General features: G+C 47.6%; 1 protein-coding gene across 2 annotated transcripts in view; it reads left to right on the plus strand.

Moving 5' to 3' along the window:
• Window positions 1-24425, plus strand: part of EIF3A (eukaryotic translation initiation factor 3 subunit A) — a 735236-nt gene that overhangs the window by 160237 nt on the left and 550574 nt on the right. For both annotated transcript variants that reach the window (XM_085602967.1, XM_085602977.1), the window contains exon 9: window positions 13098-13196. In XM_085602967.1, the coding sequence (XP_085459093.1) occupies window positions 13098-13196 (99 nt within the window). The remainder of the gene's footprint in view (window positions 1-13097; window positions 13197-24425) is intronic.

The raw sequence follows: 24425 nt of genomic DNA on the forward strand, positions 1-24425 counted from the left end.
ATATTTTATATATATACAAATCATTGGCCTAGAGTTCAGTTATTGAGTGTGTGAAACCATTTGCTGACTGAGTGTGTACAATAAATGCTTTACACTGTCCTCTGGTACTGCCTTACTGCTCGACCAAGCTACCACTTTTGAGAGTAAGGTCATACCTAACTTTGACCTCTATCAGCCTCTGGGGGACTGTGGACTCTGTACACCCTGTACCTATTAGGGAACAGTATATACAGAGCCACTTTCTCACAGGCGTCCCGCCACTAAATCGGTATACGCCTGCAGGTGGAACAAATTTGTGCCATGGTGCACAGAAAAGGCTGTGGATCACCTTTCTGCCCCTCTTTCAGAAGTTCTTTTGTTCCTTCTCTAATTGGCCCAACAGGGCTCTGCGTTGGGCACTATTAAGGGCTACCTTTCTGCAATATCAGTCTTTCTCAGACTCCCTGATTGGCCCTCTCTTTTCAAGTCCCCTGTTGTAAATAGATTTCTCAAAGGCTTTACTCACCTTTTCCCTCCTATTCCGGTTGTGATGCCGCAGTGGTGACTTAAATCTGGTTCTTACTTTTTTGATGTAAGCGGCTCAAAATGAGCGCACAACTGTCCTCTTGGTTTACTGACTTTAAAAACTGCTTTCCTGGTGGCCATCACCTTCGCAAGGCGCTTGAGTGAGCTCCAGGCTCTTTCCTGTAAACCTCCTTTTCTGTCTGTTCATCCGGATAAGGTATTGCTTTGCACTTGTCCTTCCTTCTTGCCAAAGGTTGTTACTGCCTTCCACCTCAGGCAAACTATCACCTTGCCCTCTTTCTTTCCGCACCCTTACAGAGAGGAAGAGAGGCTCCACTGTCTGGACCCAAAACGTGCGTTCTCATTTTACCTGAATCGCACACAGTTCCGGGTGGATGAGCAGCTCTTTGTTGGCTACGTAGGCGCCAAGAAAGGCCGGGCTGTACACAAGAGGACTATCTCCCGCCTAGTCGTCTTGTGTATAAAAGCCTGTTATTCTCTGACTAAGAAGGAGCCTCCGATGTGGCTGCGCGCCCATTCCACCAGGGCGACAGCAGCCACTACCGCATTGAGACGTGGTGTCCCCCTACAATACACCTGTCAGGCAGCCACGTGGGCCTCGCTGCACACTTTAACATTATTGCCTTGACAGCCAAGTCTGGAGAGACGGCTTCTTTGGCCGTTCTGTTCTCCGTGACTTTCTGGTGTGATCTTGGTTCGTAGACCCACCACCGGGGTTGGTATTGCTGGGGTATCTATTCTAAGGTAAGGAATCTATCAGTGTCTCTTTCAGATACACAAGTTACTTACCTTCGGTAACGCTATATCTGTAAGAGACATTAGTTATAGATTCCTTACCGCCATACCCATCCTCCCCGTTCTGCGAACTGATTTCTAGGGTTAAGATCATCCCTTTCAGGGCCCTAGTTTCAATGCACTAGTGGTCAGTATCTTGCATGGCTGTGCGTTCCTGGCGCGGAAAGTCGTGTACAGAACTGACGTCAGCGCTCGAGGGCAGCATCTAAGTAGCTGCCACGACGTCATCCTGGCTATCTCGACGCCTACGACGGACACAGAGCCGCACGACGCCACATTCCGACGCGCAGGGTTACTGCTGGCAAACTTTCTGGAGCCAGTCTGACTCCTGGGGATAATTCTAAGGTAAGGAATCTATCACCTACTAATGTCTCTTACAGACGTATCGTTACCGAAGGTAAGTAACTTGTGCGCCAGTCTTTGAAGGAGCCAATGTCTTGAGGGAGAAAAAGCTGAAGACTCTGGTTTCTAGGGCCGCAAAAACAAGGTAATACATTAACGGGGGACAGCTGCAGAGGCAAGAATATCCAATCCATTGTGGTAAAGGGCAAACACAAACCCAGAGAGCCCCTCTGATCCAAATACAAGTATACCGCAGATGGAAAAACTCAGCAACCGCCTAGACTCTGAGAGGTGATCCAGAGCACGAGAAGAAGGAAACCCACGAAGTGGAAGCTTTGGTGCTGGAAAGGAAAGCTGCGATGCTACATGCTGATCAACGGATGTACGACGTCGAAAGGAAGAGATATCGCAATACCAAAATGGAGGCCCTTAATCAGGAGGAGGGAGTTCAACTCTCTGAAGATCTGTAGAAATGCCATCCAGCCCTTGAAGAAAATGATTGAGGTCAAAGAACCGGAACTAGAGCAGCAGGCGACGCCTGAACCGGCAGAGGAGCAGGAAGAAAAAAATCTTTCAGTAAGCAGAAGTCTTTGAGGGAAGACCCTTCATCAGGGAATATTCGAGGAAGACCGCTCCGAGGGAGGCTGGAGGGATCTAGATGCTGATTTGCCTGAGGACGAAGTTAACTTCTACCCCTTGAGACCTTCATCTGACACCGCTATCTACAGTGTAGTGATAAAGAGGGCGGCAGACACCTACGACGTCCAAGCTTGAGGAAGAGCAGGCTGAATCTTCCTCAATAGTCTCTACTGCGCAGAAATGGGCAAACATCCCAGCAGCAAATGGCCCACCATCTGACAAAGGGAGCAAGCAGGTGGGAATAGTGGGCAGGAAGATGGCGCTCCTGCAGCGGCTCAATGGAGGATTGCCATCTTCGGTGCCCTCCTGGACTGGTACGGCCAACAACACTGGGAGCAGATGGTTGGTTTCAAACAGCACGTTCCCGGAGTGTTTAAAGAGAGGCAACAGAACCTCATTCAGAAGGGTAAAACTATCAGCAACACCTGCTTCTCTGGACGCTGTTGACGTGGCCATCGCACAGCTTCATCTGAACCACGTTCAGGTGGCATGCACGTTGCTGCGAGTGTAGGATATATAAGTAGCAGTGGTGAACATGTTCACTGGGGAAAGGCTGTTGGATCAGTAGTTGACGTTTCCCTCCAAGGAACGATAAAGCACAAGAACACTGCCAAGTCCACGGGAGCCCTTCATTTACCAGGGACCTTTCAGTGGCGGAACCACCCCATAATGGCAAAAGGCAGCTCATAACTGGTAACTCCTCACTTTGCAGTCTAATGTGAAGGTCTGGTCTTTTATCTGCTTTTGAAGAACTAACTTCTCTACAAATGTATTTATTCTGTAAATTTTTGGATTCGGGAGGTTCAGTAACCTCTCCTCTTGCTGGTAATGCGCATATGCATCAACTCCATTGTTAGATTTTCTTTCCGCCATTGAGTTTGTGTGCTTCCGTACCCAGGATTGAGAACATCAGAGCTTTCCTAATAGAGCACTTTGGGATCGTATAGCAAGCCCCTCTCTATTGGTAAGGGAACCCCTGGACTCTTTAAACGGTATATCAGATTTTTGATAAATCACAGAGCTAGCTTCCTAACATCACCTCTAACAAGTGGGTACTGGACATTATTATTTTAAAAAAATGTATCGTCTTTAGCTAATTACCACACATTTTACCAGAGCACATACACCTGGTCATAGAGGCGGTAAATTTCCTCCTTCTCAAAGGAGCCATCGAAAAAGTGCCACCACATCATCCGTGATTAGGAGTATACTTACTAATACCCAAAAACGATGGTTCACTCAGGCCTGTTCTCGATCTAAGGCCTCTAAACAAATATATTTGTTCAGATAGTTTGCATAAGGTCACCCTTCAAGATGATGTACCTCTTCTACAGCAGGGCGACTTCATGACCGCACTGGACCTCAAAGAGGATTTTTTTTTTTAGATGCTGATACAGCCATCTCATCATTGTGGTCCACGGCAAACACTTTCCATTTAAAGTACTCCATTTCCCTACAGCCAACAGGGTATTCACAAAATGCCTTGCAGTAGGAGCTGCTCACCTAAGAAGATTTATTTAAGCAATTTGTAGAGCGCGCATATACCCTTGGGTGTCTCGGCGCTACGGACTGTATAGAAGACCAAACCAGGAGCCAGTGGCTATTGATTAAAAAGCCATGTCTTTACTAGTTTCCTGAAGGCAAGCAGTTGGGCAGGTTTTGATATGAAGGGGGAGGGTGTTCCACAGTTTTGCAGTGGTGACAGTGAATCTTCTGTCACCCCATAACCTTTTTAGTTCGAGGGACCTTCAAAAGGATGGCTACTGATGAATGCAAGGGTCTGTTGGGTATGTAGACGCATTAAAGCCTTCTTCAAGAATTTCGGTCCAATATTGTGGATGGCTTTGAATGCAATGCAGAGTGCCTTGAGTTTAATTCGGCTTCTTATAGGTAGCCAATAGTTTTCGAATTACCGTTGAGATTGGTTGATACTTGGGGGTGCCTTTTAGCATTCTAGCATCCAAATTTTGCACCATCTGCGCTCTATTGATAACCTTTTTCTGGGCATTAAGGAAGAGGCCTTTGCAGTAATCAATTTTTGACATTACTAGGGTGCTAATAAGGGTTTTTCCTGCACTGGATTGCAGGAAGGGTAGGCGTTTTTTTTATCATCCTAAGGGTATAAAGAGATGAAGAGACAACTGCATTGGCATGGAATGTAAAAGACAGTTTGTCGTCGAACAGGACACCTACATTTTTAACTTTCGAAACAGGGGGCGGTGGTTGTCCCAGATTGGCTGGCTACCAAGTAGGGGACCATTCAGGAAAAAGATTACCAAAAATCAATACATCAGTTTTATCAGAGTTTAACTTTAGGCAGTTGTTGGCCATCCACATGCTGATGGCCAACATTCCGTCTTGGAAGTTAGATGCAATTGCTCCTCCGTCGTTATGAATTGCTAGCACCAATTGTGTGTCGTCCGCATAAGATGTAAGACTCATCCCGTGGGTTTTGATGACCCTGGCCAGGTCCGACACATGGATGTTAAACAAGGTCGGACTTAAGGCTGAAACTTGTGGCACACCACACGGGAGGGTCAATGGGGAGGACTTAAAATCGCCGAGACTCGCCATTTGTGTGCGATTAGCAAGAAAGGAGGCCAGTAGATCTTTAGCCCTATGTTTGATGCCAATGGCTGAGACACGGTCGATCAGTATAGCATGATCGACTGTGTCAAAGGCTGCTGATAGATCTAGCAGCACTAGAACAGCAGCACCACCTTGGTCTAATACTGTCCTGATTTCGTCTGATGCTTTAATAAGGGCAGTTTCTGTACCATGGCCTTTTGTAAAGCCGAATTGCGTATCGTCCAGTAGGTTATTGTCTTTTATGTAATGGGCCAATTGCGAGTTCATCATTTTCTCGAAGATTGTTTCCGGAAATGGAAGGCTTGCGATAGGTCTGTAATTTTTAGTTTCTGCAGGATCAAGGTTATGCTTCTTCAGCAGCGGCTTAATAGCCTTTTTAGGTCTCGCTGAGTCAGCGCGCATGCGCTGCTCTGCGAGACATTTAGTAGGTGAGTTTTCAAAGTGCTACTGTCTGGCCTAGCGCTTGCTTTCACGCGAGCGTGCGCTCAGCAGGCCGCCATCTGTCTTTCACGGATCATTAGCACCACTCAGCTGCACGTCTTGTGGCTCCTGCCATGTCTGCTTTTGACCTTCGGGATCGCGATCACTTTCGCAAAAGTAAAGAAATTGAAAAAAAATCCATTTCTTTACTTTTGCTATAATCGCGGCACCCGCGCTTTACTTTGAACATTAAAAGTAAAGCGCGGGTGCCGCGATTATAGCAAAAGTAAAGAAATAGGTGTTTTTTTCTATTTACTTTTACTATAATCGCGGCACCTGCGCCTTACTTTTAATGTTAAAAGTAAAGCGCCGGTGCCGCGTTGCTTGTTTAAATCGACACACAAGGAGTCTGTAAAGACCTTTACAAGTAGAGAGAATGTCACTTTGCACATAAGTGAAGGGACAGTGTGTGCCAAGCAGTGCCTCTCGTGATGAGATGTGATGTCATGGTGCTTGAACGACGCTGAGTGCGACTCTTGAAAGCTGCTTATCGCATCAGGCCTCTTAATTCACAATGATGGCTCCCTAATCTTTCATTTAATTTGCTAATTGTTCGCGGTGGTAACACTCGCACCTAGGCACACGCATTTCCGTGGCCCACTTTGCATACACTGGGGCCTAGAGATTGGTGGAAAGCCTTCAGATGCCTTTCCCATTCGAGCCTCCACTCTGCTGCCGAGCGGTTAAGTAATGTGAAAGCATTTCAGCAGGCTGCTACGGAAGCCAATTACCTGCTCTTCCAGCCGGAGGTTAAATGCTATAATAGCAGCTGCCAGCCAGTATTGAGGCCTGGAGAGGAGGGTTGGTGCGGGGCTGTCATACATGTAGATTGTCCATTAACCATACTTTGTAGTGCTAGAGTTGAATATTTTGTGTAATGAATTCCAGCCCTCCTCCTATTCTTGGCATGCCTTATCATGGACACCTTCGCAAAGTAAGGCATTTGTCAAACCACTTGTCTCACAAGAATAAATGCATTGCATGCTATTTAAGAGAGAGCTTCTATTCCAGTCAAGTCATCGCTGCTTTGATAAGACCGAGCCTTAATTGGAAAATGTTACGGTTTTAAAGTTGAATGTCTATTTCCTTCTCGGGTTACTGTAACCACTGCAAGACAAACACCATGTGTGTTTTTTTTCTACATGATTACAATGCCTTTGCAAAGATTGGGCAGTAAATACTGAACACTGGAGATAGCAAATCAGAAATGTATTCCTAATTAAATTGCGTCATATACTTATCTAATGACTCTTAGCTGATGTGGACTTCATTTACATTCTCCGCTTGTATTTTTTATAATATTGTAGTGTTTTTTTTTTTTTCCCCCATAAATTGATTACGATGCATTTTTGGGAACTGATCTCACTCGACCGTTACAATGCATGGACAATCGCGCAGCTAGTTGATGCATATGTTGATCTGGTAGATAAAATAGGGTTTGAAGGGCGTTTTCATACAGCCCGGTCCGCCCCTTCTAAAAGTTATGGCTGTCGGAGTCTGCAAAGTTATATCTGTCCCAGGCCTCAATCTGCCATACCAAGATCGATAAGACCTCTTTCAACTCCCTGTTATGGCAGTTGGAGACTGCAAATTTATATCTATCCAAGGTGTCCTATATGCCATATTGAGAATCATTAAACACAAGACACCTTTCAACTCTCTAGCAGGAAGAGGCAGTGACAGATTGGTATGTCAGGATGTCCTATTTAGACAAATATTGTGCTCATGCATATTGTTTACAAAAATATCTATTGTCTGTTACTTACTCCAATATGGTAGTATTTGTATAATTATTATCTATAACACAACATACATGTCTGCTTATTTATCAGGTGAAAAAGTTCAATCAAATCAAAGACACCCTCCAGGTTTCGGAGTATGTTAATCTGCTTGGGGACTTTGGGATCCGCTGAAGGTATAGGAGGCCACAAAGATGTAGTCAAGATAAACAAGCATTGGCATAGCCAATAAGTCTCGCCTTTGGGACCTTATAAGTATTTAGTTATGCAGCACAATATCCCTGGTGCAACATCATCAACTGTTGCATGGTTAAACACTTATACGGTCCCAAAGGCGAGACCTATTGGCTATGCCAATGCTTGTTCCATATAGGAGGGTAAGTGCCTGAATGAAACATGGCATTGCAAATATTTGTTAAGTTGGGGGCTATTAGGTCAGGGATCAATTTAAGACTAAAGCAGGACAGGGGTTGGTGGGGGAGCACGATTTGGTGCTGGAAATTAGGGCCAGTAGGTTTTGATGAGACTTGACTAAATTTCGGGAAGAAAGGGGTACTTTTTTTTTATTGTCTGGGGGCAGCCGTCGTGTAGTCCGCTTTAGGTTGGGGGGAAAAGTTGACATATATGTTACTGACCTTGTCTTGGAAAAAATTGGTCAGTGCGTCGCAAAGATCTTGAGTGAGAGCTAAAGGGGAGTTCGTCACCGATCCTGATAATTTTGTGACTACCTGAAACAGCTGCTTAGTAGAGTCTTGGGCAAATTCTATCTGGTTATGGTAGTATTTGCTTTTTTCTAAGACAATAAGATGTTAATACTTGGATAATGCTTCCTTGTAATGGGTTTGATCAGTGATATTGTAGTCTCTGCGCCAGTGTCTCTTGGGGTTCCTACATCGTTGTTTTTCAAGTCTGAGTGACTGAGAACCAAGGGGCCGAAGGAGCAGCTCTGTTTTTAGAGGCATTTTTTAGTGGTTTAAACGTTCATGTCTTCCCTCATCTGGACGACTCGCTCATCAAATGTTCTACCCGTCAATTCTGCAGCATACACATTCAGAAGTCTTTACATCTTCTACACAAGTTGGGATTCACAATCCATGTTACAAAATCTTACCCACAACCTCAACAAATTCTACCTTACTTGGGATCAATTCTCAGTGCAGAAAAAGGGTTGGCATATCCCAATGCAGCGAGAATACAGTCTTTACACTCCTTCCACACTTCCAACCACAGTCCCGGTTTACAGCCAGAACAGTTACACGTCTTCTAGGCATGATGGCCTCTTGCAGTGCAATAGTCGCTTATGCAAGACTGAATATGCACCCACTGCAGGAATGATTAGCACAACTATGATCTCCAGGGGAGGGTCACTGGGAAGATCTAGTGTTGGTTAGCCGCCAAGCTTCTTGCTCTCTTCTGTGCTCGAACAACAACAATCTGTTACAAGAGTGGATTTATGCAACCCATTTCCTCAAGAGACCATCACAACAGACACATCCCTCATTGGTTGGGGGCCACATCTAAGCATTTCACATCCATTACCTAGAGCTTCCAGCGGTATAGCTAGTGTTAAAAGCTTTTCTTCCATACCTAGTGGGAAGAGTAGTTCTAGTACATATGGACAACACCACAACTATGTTTTATCTACAAAAACGAGGGGGAGGGATTCCATCTTCACAACACTCGGCTCTCACAACAAATCTGAAGGTGGGCTCTACGTCACAAAACACACCTACTAGCGGAACACATTTTAGTCATAGACTGGCTTTACCGACCGCCTCTGCAGAACGCGACAACAAGTCCACGAGTGGGAACTCCACTCACAAGTCCTCCTCTAGTGCTTCCTGAAGCGGTGCCTTCCTCAAATCTATTCACAAATGCAGAAAACACAAAATGCCCAAACTTTACCTTCAGGTTCCCACAGTCCAAGGGCAATGCAACTATTGATGAACTGGTCAGGGATGTTTGTTTTCGCTTTTCCTCTTCTCACTCTACTTCCGTTTCTGGTTCAGAAATTAAAGCAGACCCTCACTTTAGTAGCTCCAATTTGGGCTCATCAACCATGGTTTACAGCACTTATGGGGCTGTGATTGGTCCCTCGTGAGTAACTCCCAAGAAGACAGGACCTTCTCATACACAACTATGGAGAAATATGCCACCTCCTACAAAGCTCCAGCACAAGCTACCTTTACTACAGGTTACCAAAGGGGTGGTTACAGGGGGAATAACAGCAAAGGCAGAGGCAAGAACAACTACTTCCACTCTGCCTCCACACCTACCCCATGACTTCCCTCCACTTCCCCTGACTATTCCACTCCAGTCGGGGGAAGACTCCACCAATTTCTCCCTGCCTGGATAGACATCACTTCAGACAGGTGGGTCCACGAAATCATTCAATCAGGCTACTGTCTCGAACTAACATCTACCCCCCTAAACATACCACCCAAACACCGTCCAATGTCATAAGAACATTTGTTACTGTTAAAGCAGGAGGTAATCTCCCTCCTACAAAAAAGTACAATAGAACCAGTTCCCCTGCACCAACAAAACAAGGGAGTCTACTCCCTCTATTTTCTCATACCAAAAAAGGACGGATCTCTAAGGCCTATTTTAGACCTCAGACCCCTAAACCTATACATACATTCAGACCACTTCCACATGGTCACACTTCAGCAGGTCCTCCCTCTGCTTTCCCAGGGCGACTTCCTTGCTACTCTCGACCTCAAGGACGCCTATTTCCACATTCCCGTTCACAGCGCTCACAGGAAACATCTCAGATTCGTAGTGGATAGTCAGCACTACCAATTCAAAGTACTACCATTTGGAGTCACCACAGCACCAAGAGTGTTTACCAAGTGCCTAGCAGTAGTGGCAGCACACCTAAGGAGACAACACATCCATGTCTTCCCATATCTAGACGACTGGCTTATAAAAGCCAAATCGTACAATAAGTGTGTACAACACACTCGCGCCACTATTCACCAACTTCACGACCAGGGGTTCACAATAAATAACGCCAAGTCCCAACTGCAACAGTCCCACACGCAACAATACCTCGGTGCCACAACAGACACCTCGAGCGCTCGCCTACCCCAGTCCCGCACGTATAGCGAGCATCCAAGCTCTTCTCACCAGATACCAACCGCAACACACACTTCCAGTTCGAGTGTTCATGCAACTCATAGGGATGATGGCCTCTTGCATATTCATAGTGCCTCATGCAAGACTCCAGATGCGTTCTCTCCAAGAGTGCTTAGCACGCCAATGGAACCAGGCTCAAGGTCGCTAACAGATCTGGTGTTGGTAGACGGTCGTACCCATCGTTCTCTGCAGTGGTGGAACACCAAGAACCTTTCCAAAGGGCGACCGTTCCTCGAGCCAGTTCCTCAAATAGTCATGACAACGGACGCATCGCTCTCCGGCTGGGGAGCTCACCTACTACATCACACAATGCAGGGCAGGTGGACACCTCAACAAAAGTTACTCCACATCAACCACCTGGAGTTACTAGCCATATTCCTTGCCTTAAAAGCGTTTCAAAAACAAATATCAGGCAAGACGGTCTTAGTCCGCACCGACAACATGACAGCCATGTATTATATCAAAAAACAAGGCGGGTCACACTCTCTGCAGCTCTCTCAGCTTGCACAGAGGATATGGAGGTGGGCTATACCTCAGAACATTTTTCTCCTAGCTCAACATGTCCCAGGAGTCCAAAACACAATAGCCGATCTCTTGAGCCGTCAAACAGAACAAATCCACGAGTGGGAATTTCATCCACAAGTTCTTCAACTGTTTTTTCAGATTTGGGGGCAACCACAGATAGACCTCTTCGCCACCCAAGAAAACACCAAATGCCCAAACTTCGCCGCCAGGTATCCTCACCCATTGTCCAAAGGCAATGCGATATGGATGAACTAGTCAGGCAGATTTACGTACGCTTTTCCGCCTTTCCCACTCATTCCGCTAGTGGTGCGCAAACTACAGCAACACTCCTTAACGCTCATCCTAGTTGCTCCTACTTGGGCCAGACAGCCATGGTACACCACACTGCTGGAACTCTCAGTAGTTCCGCACCAAAAACTACACATCTCTCCACGCCTCTTAACCCAGAACCTTGGAGAGATCCAACACCCAGACCCAGCTCAGCTCAACCTAGCGATCTGGCTCCTGAAGTCCTAGAATTTGGTTACCTTAACCTTCCTCCTGACTGTATGAACGTCATCAAAGAAGCTAGACGGCCTACCACTAGAGCATGCTATGCAGCCAAGTGGAAGAGATTCGTAGTATACTGCCATAACAACGACACTAATCCCCTAGATGTGTCTATCCAACACATCATAGGCTACTTACTACACCTCCAAAGATGCAACCTAGCCTATACCTCTATCAGATTGCATCTTGCTGCCATAGCAGCATATCTACAAAATAGACAGCATCTCTCACTTTTCAGAGTACCTGCCATAAAGGCCTTTATGGAGGGACTCAAGAGAATAATTCCCCCCAGAGTACCACCTTCACCTGTGTGGAATTTAAACATCTTTCTCACAAGACTAATGGGGCCTCCATTTGAACCTCTACATAAATGTGAGCTACAATTCTTAACATGGAAAACTGCTTTCCTTGTAGCCATTACTTCTCTACGAAGAGTTAGTGAACTACAAGCACTAACCATTCAAGAACCCTTTCTCTGGATGCATCTTAATAAAGTTGTTCTCCGAACTAATCCTAAATTCCTCCCTAAAGTCATTTCTCCCTTCCACCTCAATCTGTAGAGTTGCCTGTAATCTTCTCGCAGTCGCAGAAAGAGCTCTTCACACCTTAGATGTCAAAAGAGCACTACTATACTATATATAGAGAGAACAAAACCCTTTCGTAAGACCAATCAACTATTCGTGTCTTTCTCACCACCACACAAAGGCAACCCCATATCAAAAGCTGGGATAGCTAGGTGGATTGTCAAATGCATACAGATTTGTTACCACAAAGCAAAAAGTACATTATCTGTGCCTCCTAAAGCTCACTCTACACGAAAGATAGGGGCTTCAATGGCAATTTTAGGAAACATTCCTTTAGATGATATCTGCAGAGCAGCTACATGGTCTACACCGCACACATTCACAAAACACTATTTCAAACTACTGCAACAGATACTGGTGGTCGCCGCTAGGAGTGGATACTGCTCTACAATCTATGCACAGTGTGTAATCTGCAGCTCAAATGCCTCGAACGGAATATGCTACTTAGTACGCAACTGTTCTTGGCATGTAGAGCTGCAGATCTGCCCACGTGCCTCCCCGGCTACCTTTATCTGTTCCAGTATTATCTTACTTAGATACACCACACATGGGCATCTTTCCTGTTTCTAACTAAGCTCCATAATTTCCCTGCTGGCGAAAAACGATCTGAGGATGCAGCCGATGCCCATGCGCACTATGATCCAAAGGAGGAGTCACATACCTCGTGACTTCCAAAGACTTTCCAAGACAAAAACAAGTGCAAACATCCGGGCCCAACACCAGATAGCGATCTACGCACAGTGTGTAGATCTGCAGCTCTACATGCCAAGAACAGATGCATACTGGTAAGTAGCATATTCCTTACTTTTTAAACTATTGCGATTTTTATGGATGGAACCTATTTTGTAGACCTGCATTTGATTGAGTGTTTTCAGAAATTTGTTATTGATAAAATGGTCCATGGTTATGTAAAAACCTTGAAGACCAAGGCCAATGGAAGGGCCAGTGTAAAATAAAAATGAGTGGGCTGGTTTTAATGTCTCATTTGCTACCCTTTGAGTTGCTCAAGTGTTAAGTCTCCCTCTTAAATCTTAGGACGTGCATTGAGTTGTATATTGTGCAAAATCACGGGTCGTCTTCTCTTTGCAGCTGTTTCAAAAAACAGCTGACTGACACGTTGCTGGAAATTGTTGTTTTTTTTTTAACCATTGAGTGGAGAAAGTAATTACTTTTTTTTCTGACCTTTAAATAGGTTCTAGACTGGATAAGAGACCAATCGGAAAAAGAACTTGAGTTGCAACAATACGTACAGCAACTTCAGAACAACACTATTCTCAGGCTTCTGCAACAGGTATTGAATCATTGCTTGCTGTCTGAAGAAGCGGACTGTGACGTGTTTGTATAAGAATTAAGTGATCCTTATGACATCAATCTTGAAGTGCATGGTGATAGGAAATTTCGATGTCCTAATAGTGGGGTAAAGTTGTATTAACTTAGTTATGTGCATCGCTCTACATTTAAGGTAAACTGGATTAGTTTGCCATTATCACAGCACCAAACACCTTGGAAATGTAATCACTTGCCAGAAGATCCAGGTTTACAAAGTGTTTAAGACTTGGATCTTTCTAAAGTTTTTCTGTATGGCGCTCGCTCTTTGGGAAAGCAGATTATTGGGTCCTGATGTGATTTTTCTCAATCCTTTACCTCCCATGTGTCCCTTTGTTGATATCCTCTAACATTAAATGTTAAACATTTGTTTTAGGGGCAAACACTAGCTTTAGATTGAATGATGATATTGGAGGGAACATGCTGAATTTTGTTCTAGTCAGTAAATCTTTACATGTCAAATTGGATGTCACAAGATGTAGGAGGAAAGTGTGATAGATGAAACATTGCAATCGAAGCATTTGAGGTAAAGGGGGTTTTGCATGCACATTGTAGCATGACCCTGTCCAACGCTCCACTACTTTTTCAATTAGGATTTCGCTTCACAAATACCACATACATGTGTTGCTTGATGAAGTGTTTTAGAAAGCTCCAGCTTGAGGTCTGCTTAATGAATATTTAATAGATGCGGTGAAAATATGGAAGGCCTTCAGTAAGTTGACTGAGTCAGTATTGTTGGGCTTCTGTAGAGAACTGGGCTTTTATTGCAGCCCCCCCCCCCTCCTCCCCCTTTCAGCTAATGAATGCTCATTTCCGACTCTGACAGTGCACTGAGGCCTGCTATCCCGACCTCCGTGCCAGTGCGCCTTCCTTAAAACAAGAGAAAGTCTAATTGTGCTCTAATTGGCTAAGGACTTTTGTACCCCTGTAAGTCCCTAGTAAATGGAACCCCAGGAACCTTAGGCAGGGGTACTAAAGTGGGTCCCTGAAGGCTGCAGCATATCTTATGCCACCCTAAGAAACCCACATACAGATTCCACACACTGTCATTTCAGGCTGCTTCACCTGGTGCAAACCATGAGTAAAAAACCACGACATGACACACTCCTGTGTCATGCCGAACTCAACGCATCTAATATATGTAAGTCACCCCTGTAGCAGGCCTTTCAGACCTAAGGCAAGGTGCATTATATTTTATGTGAGGACATAATCGGCATGAGCAGATACGCCGCATGTGATTTCTAGTTCTACGGCTAGGCATTGCAAGTGACCATGGAAGCCATCTTATGGAATGTACTGGGCACTGGTCAAAATGAGCTCCCCAACTACATCATGGCTTCACTGAAGCATGTGTGTTTGTTATCAAACGCATTGTATTAATAAACGCACACTGATTCTAGTTTCTAATTTATGAATACATGCACCCAGAGGGCACCTCGGAGGTGTCCCCTGGAAACGTACCAGCCTCTGGTGTGTTGGCTTACTAATTTTTGCCAGCCTGCCACCCAACATTAGTTTCTGGCCTCCTAGGCTGAGAGCCTTTTGCTCTCAGGAGCTCCGGAACAATGCCTCTCCGGGAAGAGGTTGTCACACCCCCTTCCACAGGAGTCTTCCTCGGCAGGCAAGCTTCAAAGAAGTTGCCGCCTTTAAAATGAGATCAGAAGAGAGGAAGCTGATTCCCTTTGTCAAGAGCCGTTTGGCACCTGGGCAGGTGTTGAAATTAGCTAGTCAGGTAGGTGTGTCCACCCCCAGACTATTACCACTGTTAAGGTGGCCTAACCTAATGCGAGTATGGCTTTTCAGAAGTGGCAATCTTTGTGTTGGCACACTTAGGAACTGGGGACAGGGTTATGCCCACTCCCACATGAAGTGGTCATATAGGGGGCGTAGTGACCTTTTGATACCCAGAGACTTTACAGAGGCTGAAGTAGATCATATGAATGTTCTCTTTTGTGGTAGTGTGGGCGAGCAGTTCGGTTTATCAGAGGGCAGTGCTAGGCATTTCTTGTACACACACAGGCTAGAAATAATTACACACACTGAGTGACTAAATCTGAGACCAGCGATTTGTAAATATATTACTTTTAGTATATTTAATTTATAGAACCAAAGATACTTTGTTGCAAAATACGTTTTGCAAGATCACTGTTTTTCAATATCAAAAGGGGACATGGTGCATTTTTCAATTAATACAATGTTATCATACGGGAGGAAGCAGAATCCGCAATTTGCAAGTAAGTAAACGATTTATGAAATTAAGCTTTTGGATGAAGATTCGGTACCAAGCAAGGTTTAGGTAAGTGGCCTCAGTGCACCACCAATGGCGCAGGGGTGGCTGGGTGCAGAGGTCAGTCTCGGTATTTGATGCCAATGTTATCCAACAGAGTAAGGGGGCCGTCGTAGTGGTGGTACATGCAGGCGAGTAGTACGATTTTGGACCCAGTCTCTGGGGGTTAATGTAAGCACAGGGGGGCACCAAATTTAGACCTCCAGCGGCACAGGGGCGGTCGGGTGCAGAGTGGCAACACAGCGTCGGGCGCCCAATGCAATCCAGTGGAGAATCTTAAACTTGGGAAAAAGGCTGCAGGCTCAGGCCAGGAGATTGGACGAAAGAAACCTACAGCCAAGTCAGGTGATGTCTTCAGTCTTCGCTGCTACATGGCTCTTTGTCCTCTTCTTCAAAGGTTGTCGATAATCTGAATGTTCGAGGCATGTGGGCTGCTGAATTCATATCTGTGCATAGATCGCCGCCTAGTGTTGGGTCCGGATGTTTGCACGTTGTTGTCCTGGAAGAGTCTTCGAAGTATCCTGAGATAGGTGACTCCTCCCCTGGACCACAGTGCGCATGGGCATCCTCTCCATCCTTAGATTGTTTTTTTCCGCCATTGGGTTCGGATGTGCTTATCTTGGCTCAAGTTAGGAAAATTTAGTTTAAGGCCAAAAGGCCTTTAGTTTTCGTCGGTACTGTTCCCGCTCGGTATCGACTGCTTTCTTGCTTAGTTTAGAAACTTCTTCCAGTTTTTCGGATCCGTTTAATCCGAACATCGACCTTACATCGACAATGGAATCGAGGACCCCATTCAAACAGTGTCCTGTATGCCACGCCAAATACCCACACATCGACGTCCACCCGGTATGCAACAAATGTCTCTCGCCGGATCACGACGAATCGAAATGTATGGCCTGTGCCCGATTCCGATCCAAGAAGACTCTCCGGAATCGACGGGCAGCGAGATTAGAAGCGCAGCAATCGGCACCGGCCCCGGCCAACATCTTCAGCACCGAGGACGAAGATGTTGAAAGCGTGGAAGAAGTAAACTCCAGCCCCGCTTCCGAACACGATTCCCGATCGGAAGACGCCGATGAAGCGCTTTTTCACAGGGAAGAAGCCGTCGATGAGGTAGGAGACTACGATGAGGCCTTTGGGGCCGAAGAAGATAGCTCTGGTGAAGAGCCGGGCCTACCCGTCGAAACGGAGGCTATCAAAGTGCGTCATTCTACGGCTCCGGTCAAGGGATCGCCTCCGGGCCTTACCCGAGATCAATCCCAAAGTTCTTCGGCGCCGCCTTCAGGCCCGGCCTCGAACATCCAACACGAGCCATTAATACCGAAAAAGACTGGTTTCCCTTCAATGAAACCGAAACCAATCGTCGCACCAGTTCCGCAGAAACGGAAACTAGCAGTGGTCGGCTCGAAGCCCTCGAAGACCTCCACTCCTTCGACACCAGCACAGACCATCGGCTCCGAACGCACTAAAAGGGATTTCGGCGCCGAACTCGCTGCAGCGGATGTCGGTACCGACCCGAAAAGGAAGGCCATCGGTCCCACAAAAGCGCCTCGGCCCCCGGCACCGAAGCAGTCGGCCCGACCACCAAAGTCAAGATGGCCGCTTCATCGGAGTCCACTTCGAAGGCAGCGACACGCGTCAAGTCATCGGCTCCGTCGACCGCTAATACCTCTCCTCGGATCGATGACCCTGTGGCTCCGAAGCAGTCGACGCCTACCTCTACGGAACCACTCGGCACCAAAGAACCTTCGGCGTTCTCGGTGCGGCAAGTTGCGGCGTCATTGCAACGCATCAGGGAACGGGCAGCCCTCCGGTCCACGTCGGGCCCTGACCCGAACAAGGCTCCAAAGGCACCCTCGGCACCAACCAACATCACTTTGTGTTTGCCGCCATCCACGGCGCCGAAGATGTTCGAGATCCGAACACGTGTCCGCCAGACAAGGTCCCCATCTACTGGACACTCTCCTACTGAGCCTTCACCGTCACAATTCATCGACGCCGACACTGGCAGACTCATGCTCCGAAAACGGAAGGTCACGCCAGAGCAGGCCTTGGACTCTTACAGAATCCCTCTGAAGCAGAAACTGCCAGCAGAGTCTGAACCGGTTCTATACGAACGCTTGCACACGTCCTATCCGGATCCCCAGTCCTTTTCTCCTACGCCCTCCGACACGGACGCAATGGAGGATTACATAGGTGATGATACCACCTACCCTAGGGACATCGATCCTGAGGAGCAGCAGGACCCAGATCCAGCTTGGGATGACCCTGCAGACCTGGGTGCTGCAACAGATACCCAGGACACGCTGCTTTACGGCGCACAAACATCTCCCACAGAGGACACTGCTGCCTTCAATGCCCTCATAGAACGTGCTGCAGCCAATCATGGAGTGCAACTCCACTCTGACACAGTTGAGGACGACTTCTTGGTGGATACTTTCGCCTCCTCCGAGAGAACTGTCAAGACTTTGCCCATGTTGAAAGGTGTTCTCAAGCCTGCAAAGGACATTTTCAAGGAAACAACCAGGGCACGGGTGCTAAACCCATGGATTGAAAAAAAATACAAACCTGCGTCCGGGGACCCTATGTACATTAGAGGTCAGTTACCTCTGGACTCCATGGTGGTTGCTAACGCTCGCAAACGAGCCCACTCCCCAACAGGTGATGCTCCTCCCCCAGACAAGGAGTCCAAAGTGCTGGAGACCTCAGGCAAGAGAATTGCAGCTCAAGCAGCAACCATCTGGCGCATTGCCAATACACAGGCCCTCCTGGCTCGCTATGATCGTTCACACTACGACACGCTAGAGTCACTACTCCGGCATCTGCCAGACGAATACAAAGAGGCAGCGGAGCTCCTCATCAGAGAGGGACAACTTCTTACCAACGCATCCATTAAGTGCGCATTAGATGCTGCCGACACAGCTGCGAGGGCGATAAACACCAGCGCCATGTTAAGACGACACGCTTGGTTAAGAATCTCCGGATTCAAACCAGAGATTCAAAACATCCTAAATCAGCCAGTCAACCCAGACTACTTATTCGGACCAGAAGTTGACACCACCTTAGAAAAAATAAAAAAGGACACTGACACTGCAAAGTCAATGGGGGCTCTGCAAACGCAGACATTTCGTAGTGGCTCCTTTCGTCGCCCCGGGAATAGGGGAGCAGCTAGAGGACAGGGGTCACAGCAGCAATACACTAAAGGGGGCACACAGAGTACCTACGATAAAACCAACAGAGGTGGATATCGTGGCTCCAGCACCAAGGGCAGAGGACGCGGTTACGGCAACACCAGGTCCTCACCCAAGAACAAACAGTGACGCCCTCTCCCTTCCCCCCGACCACATAACACCTGTCGGGGGGGAGACTCCAGCGGTTCCTGTCCACGTGGAAAACCATCACCACGGACAGGTGGGTCAGGGATATTATCCAGCACGGTTACTGTCTCGAATTAACCTCCACTCCACCCACAATACCGCCAAAGCACCGTCCTATGTCCGCAGAGCACTTAGCATTATTGCAGCAGGAAGTGCTAAGTATGCTGCAAAAAGGTGCAATAGAGGTCGTGCCCATCAACCAGCAGGGGACAGGGGTGTACTCCCTGTACTTCCTAATCCCAAAAAAGGACGGGTCGCTCAGACCTATACTAGACCTGAGACCCCTCAACCACTACATTCTGTCAGAGCATTTTCATATGCTCACCCTACAGCAGGTTCTCCCGCTGATCAGCCAGGGAGACTTCCTAGCCACACTAGACCTCAAAGATGGGTACTTCCACATACCCATCCACCCGTCACACAGGAAATATCTCAGGTTCACTATTCCGGGACAGCACTATCAATTCAAAGTCCTCCCGTTCGGCGTGACAACAGCACCCAGGGTTTTTACCAAGTGCCTAGCTACAGTGGCTGCACATCTACGGTGACGACTCATTCACGTCTACCCTTACCTGGACGACTGGCTTGTTCAGGCAAAGTCAGCCCAGCAATGTGCCAGCCACATGTCCCTCACCATTCACCTTCTTCACAGTCTGGGATTCTCACTAAATTACCCGAAATCACATCTACAACCCGCACACGTACAACAGTACCTGGGCGCGACCATAGACACTCTGGCTGCCACAGCTCAGCCAAATTTAGTGAGGATCAACAGCATGCAACTGCTGATCTCAAAGTTCAAACCACAACACTCCCTTCCTGCGAGAGTGTTCATGCAGTTGATAGGCATGATGGCCTCCTGCATTTTCATAGTCCCGCACGCGAGACTACATATGCGCCCGCTTCAGGAATGCTTAGCACGTCAATGGAATCAGGCTCACGGGCAATTAAAAGACCTAGTGTTGGTGAGCGGTCGGGCATACAACTCTCTGCATTGGTGGAATCCACAAAACCTTTGCAAGGGCCGACCATTCCAAGAGCCTATTCCACAAATAATACTGACAGCGGACGCCTCTCTCCAGGTATGGGGAGCTCATGTACTCAGTTACACAGTGCAGGGACTATGGACGACACAACAAAAAAAGATGCACATCAACGTTCTGGAACTGATGGCAATCTTCCTAGCCATGAAGGCATTCAAAGTACACTTGTGCAACAAAGTCCTGTTGATCCGGACGGACAACATGACTGCCATGTACTACATACAAAAGCAGGGAGGAACACACTCCCCACAGTTGTCTCAGCTGGCTCAGAGCATGTGGAAGTGGGCCATTCAGAGGAACATATTCCTCATGGCGGAACACCTCCCCGGCAAGGACAACCAGATGGCGGATCTGCTCAGCAGACACAGCCACCAGATGCACGAGTGGGAGCTACACCCATCAGTACTCCAACCGTACTTCCAACAGTGGGGTCATCCAGAGATAGACCTATTCGCCACAAACGAAAATGCAAAATGCCAAAGCTTTGCCGCCAGGTTCCCACATCCACAATCGCAGGGCAATGCGATATGGATGAACTGGTCCGGCAGATTTGCGTACGCTTTTCCCCCAGCGCCATTAATACCGCTGGTGGCACGCAAACTGCGACAGCACTCACTGACACTCATCCTAGTTGCTCCAAAGTGGGCGCGCCAGCCATGGTACACCACCTTTCTGGAACTTTCCGTGGTGCCGCATCAAAGGCTGCGGATAAAACCTGCACTCCTAACGCAGAGCCATGGCGAAATTCAGCACCCAGATCCGCAACAGCTGAACCTGGCAATCTGGCTCCTGAAGTCTTAGAGCTTGGCTACCTAAACCTGCCACCTGACTGTATGGAGATCATCAAGGAGGCCAGGAGACCCACTACCAGAGCTTGCTATGCAGCTAAATGGAAGAGGTTTGTCATTTACTGCACCCACAATGACATCAACCCGCTAGATGCATCCATTCAAAACATAATCTGTTACCTCTTACACCTATACCGATGCAATCTGGCATACACCTCAATACGTATCCATTTGACCGCAATAGCAGCCTATCTCCAGAACAGGCAGCACCTCTCTTTATTCAGAGTGCCTGCCATCAAAGCTTTCTTGGAGGGACTTAAACGAGTAATTCCCCCAAGACACCCACCAGCACCGGTGTGGAACCTCAACTTGGTCCTCACCAGACTAATGGGTCCACCCTTCGAACCTCTCCACTCATGTGAGATTCAATTCCTCAACTGGAAAGTGGCTTTCTTAGTGGCAATCACTTCATTGAGAAGAGTTAGTGAACTCCAGGCACTAACCATTCAAGAGCCATTCATACAGGTTCACGCAAACAGGGTCGTACTGCGTACTAACCCCAAATTCATGCCTAAAGTAATATCGCAGTTCCACATGAATCAAACTATTGAACTGCCTGTTTTCTTCCAGAATCCACAAAATGTCGCTGAGAGAATGCTCCATACACTAGATGTAAAAAGGGCCCTCATGTACTATATAGACAGAACTAAAGACTTTAGGAAGACAAAACAACTTTTCGTTGCCTTTTCTCCACAACACAAAGGCAACGCCATTTCCAAAGCAGGTATAGCCAGATGGATCGTTAAATGTATTCAAATTTGCTATCAAAAGGCTAAACGCACATTAACGATTCCCCCCGAGCCCACTCAACACGTAAGTTAGGGGCGTCCATGGCTTTCCTGGGAAACATTCCTTTACAGGAAATATGTAGAGCAGCCACATGGTCCACTATACATACATTTACCAAACACTACTGTGTAGATGTACACTCAAAACAGCAGGCAGCTGTAGGAGAGGCTGTTCTCAAAACTCTTTTTCAGACTGCTGCAGCTGGCACTGGTAGCCGCCGCTAATAGGAGGTACTGCTATGTATTCTATGCACAGATATGAATTCAGCAGCCCACATGCCTCGAACTGAATATGCTACTTACCAGTATGCATCTGTTCTTGGCATGTAGGGCTGCTGACATTCATATCGCCCTCCCTCCTCCCCGGCGCCTGTAGCAGCTGCAGCTCTCAGAATTACTGTAAGCATGGTCATCACTTTCTGTATCTACTCCATCACTGCCACAATGGCGAAAAACAATCTGAGGATGGAGAGGATGCCCATGCGCACTGTGGTCCAGGGGAGGAGTCACCTATCTCAGGATACTTCGAAGACTCTTCCAGGACAACAACGTGCAAACATCCGGACCCAACACTAGGCGGCGATCTATGCACAGATATGAATGTCAGCAGCCCTACATGCCAAGAACAGATGCATACTGGTAAGTAGCATATTCAATTAAGGTTCAGGGGTGCTGCTAAATTCTCCACTTAGGGGCGTTACAGGGGTTGGAAGGTAGCAGCCAATGGCAATTTACCTTTAGGGTGACTACACCCTTTGTATATCCACTCCCTGTGGGGAGGCGGCATACCCCTAACCTTATTGGCTAGATATAGGAAGCTGGCTCTCTACATACTATACCAAAGTAAGGTATAGTGTGCACAGTCCAGTGGAACCCCAAGGGTGTAGGCAGAGGTAAAAGTAGATTATACCTTACTCTTTATTTGTGGTGGTGTGGGTGAGCAGTAAGGCTTTATCCAAGAGTAGTGTTACGCATTTATTGTACACATTCAGTCAAGAAATGAGGTCTGTACACACTCAGACTGAACTCGGACCAATTTTGTTTGTATAAAAATATTTAGTTATATTTTATTTTATAGAATGAAGCGTGGCCTAGTACAGATAAGTATAATACTTAGCAAGATTTATGCAGTGAAATACAAGTTAAGTGCAGTTGGTTGATTTACAGGTAAGCCAACAGTCAAAATTACTGTTCGAGGCATATGAGCTGCAGATTGTACACTTAGCATAGATCGCCATCTGGTGTTGGGCCCGGATGTTTGCAGTTTGTTTTTCTTCTTGGACAGTCTTTGGAAGTCACGAGTTTGGTGACTCCTCCTTCGGTCCGTACTGCGCATGGGCTTCGGCTCCATCCTCAGATTGTTTTTTTTCCGCCATCGGGCTCGGATGTGATACTTCGTGCTCCGGCTTCGAACTTCTACGGTTCCAGCCTCGACGGAAAATCCTCGTTTCTTCGAGTTTCTTCATCATTATCTTCATCTCTCGAAGCGGCACTTTTCTCCATCCCGTACATCGGCACCGGCCTTCGGGCCCCCCTCGACTCCGGTCCCGGCCGATGGAAAGGACTCCGATCAAAAAGTGCCCAAAATGTGGGTCTAAATTTCCCCACACCGACCTCCATCAGGTGTGTAATCTTTGCCTCTCTCCAGAACACGAGGCCAGAGACTGCCCCGCCTGTAAGTCTTTTCGATCGAAGAAAACCATCCGGGATCGAAAAGCTCGACGCACCATGGCGCACTCATCGTCTGCAGCTCCACCGGACATCTTCGGAGACGGCGCCGAAGCTTCGGGGCAAACACACACCGAGCAGGAAGAAGACGTCGTCAGCGCTTCCGAGGCCGACGACTCCGACGTGGAGGACATCACACCGGCGCAGCGGGCCGTGAGTACTGTGCCCCCTCCCTCCCCCGCGCCCAAAACCAAAGAGACTCAGGTTACTCCCTTGCCTGCCGGCCTGGGCAAAACCAAGACCAAAACTTCGATCACCCCACCTTCGGGCTCGGTGTCGAAGCATCCAAAGTCTCACGGCAGCTCGGGATCGAGCCAGCCGACGCCCGGTGCCGAAAAACAGCATCCGGCACCGAAGAAAGCAATATCCAGCTCGACTCCGAAGCCACCGGTGCCGAAGCCTGGACTCTCGGTGCCGACCAAACACAAACATAAATCTGTCGGCACCGACGCTCCGGCGCCGAAAACTCCTTCGACGCCGAAAAAACAGGAGGCCCCAAAAAAGCATGGCGCACACAAACCATCGAAGTCCTCGGTTCCGAAATCACCGGTGCCGACGGACGATTCGACGCCACTGGCTCTGTTTACACCAGACCCTCTACAAAAGACTCTGTCCAAAGATCCAAAGACTGGACTATTGACTTTAATTATCAAAAAAAGACGCCTTGATGCTCCGGCTCCTCCTCCACCACCCAAACGGAAGGACTCTGCTACTTCTCCCCTCAGAGTGCCCTCCCCACTACCACCTCCCTTACCTCCTCCACCTCCTCCACCCCCTCCCCCTCCCAGGTCTCCGCCACCTTTACCTCACTACTCTCCGGCCCCGTCCCCAGATCCGGACGACGGGGACCCGGACAATTATCCGGCGGACGCCCCAATGGATCCCACTCCACCAGGGACCCCAGACCCGTGGGAGGATTACAATAACCCTGATGTACCCGATATTCCTCAGGACGACCTATACCCATCCAGGCCGTCTCCTCCAGAGGACTCCTTAGGGTTCCATCATTTAGTGCAGAGAGCAGCACACTACCATGGGGTGGACATGAATACTGAACCAGTGGAAGACGACTTCTTACTGGATACATTTGACATACAGGACAAATCCACCTCCATCTTACCCA

This window comes from Triturus cristatus, chromosome 1_2 (assembly GCF_964204655.1).
Source record: "Triturus cristatus chromosome 1_2, aTriCri1.1, whole genome shotgun sequence".
Taxonomy (NCBI): domain Eukaryota; kingdom Metazoa; phylum Chordata; class Amphibia; order Caudata; family Salamandridae; genus Triturus; species Triturus cristatus.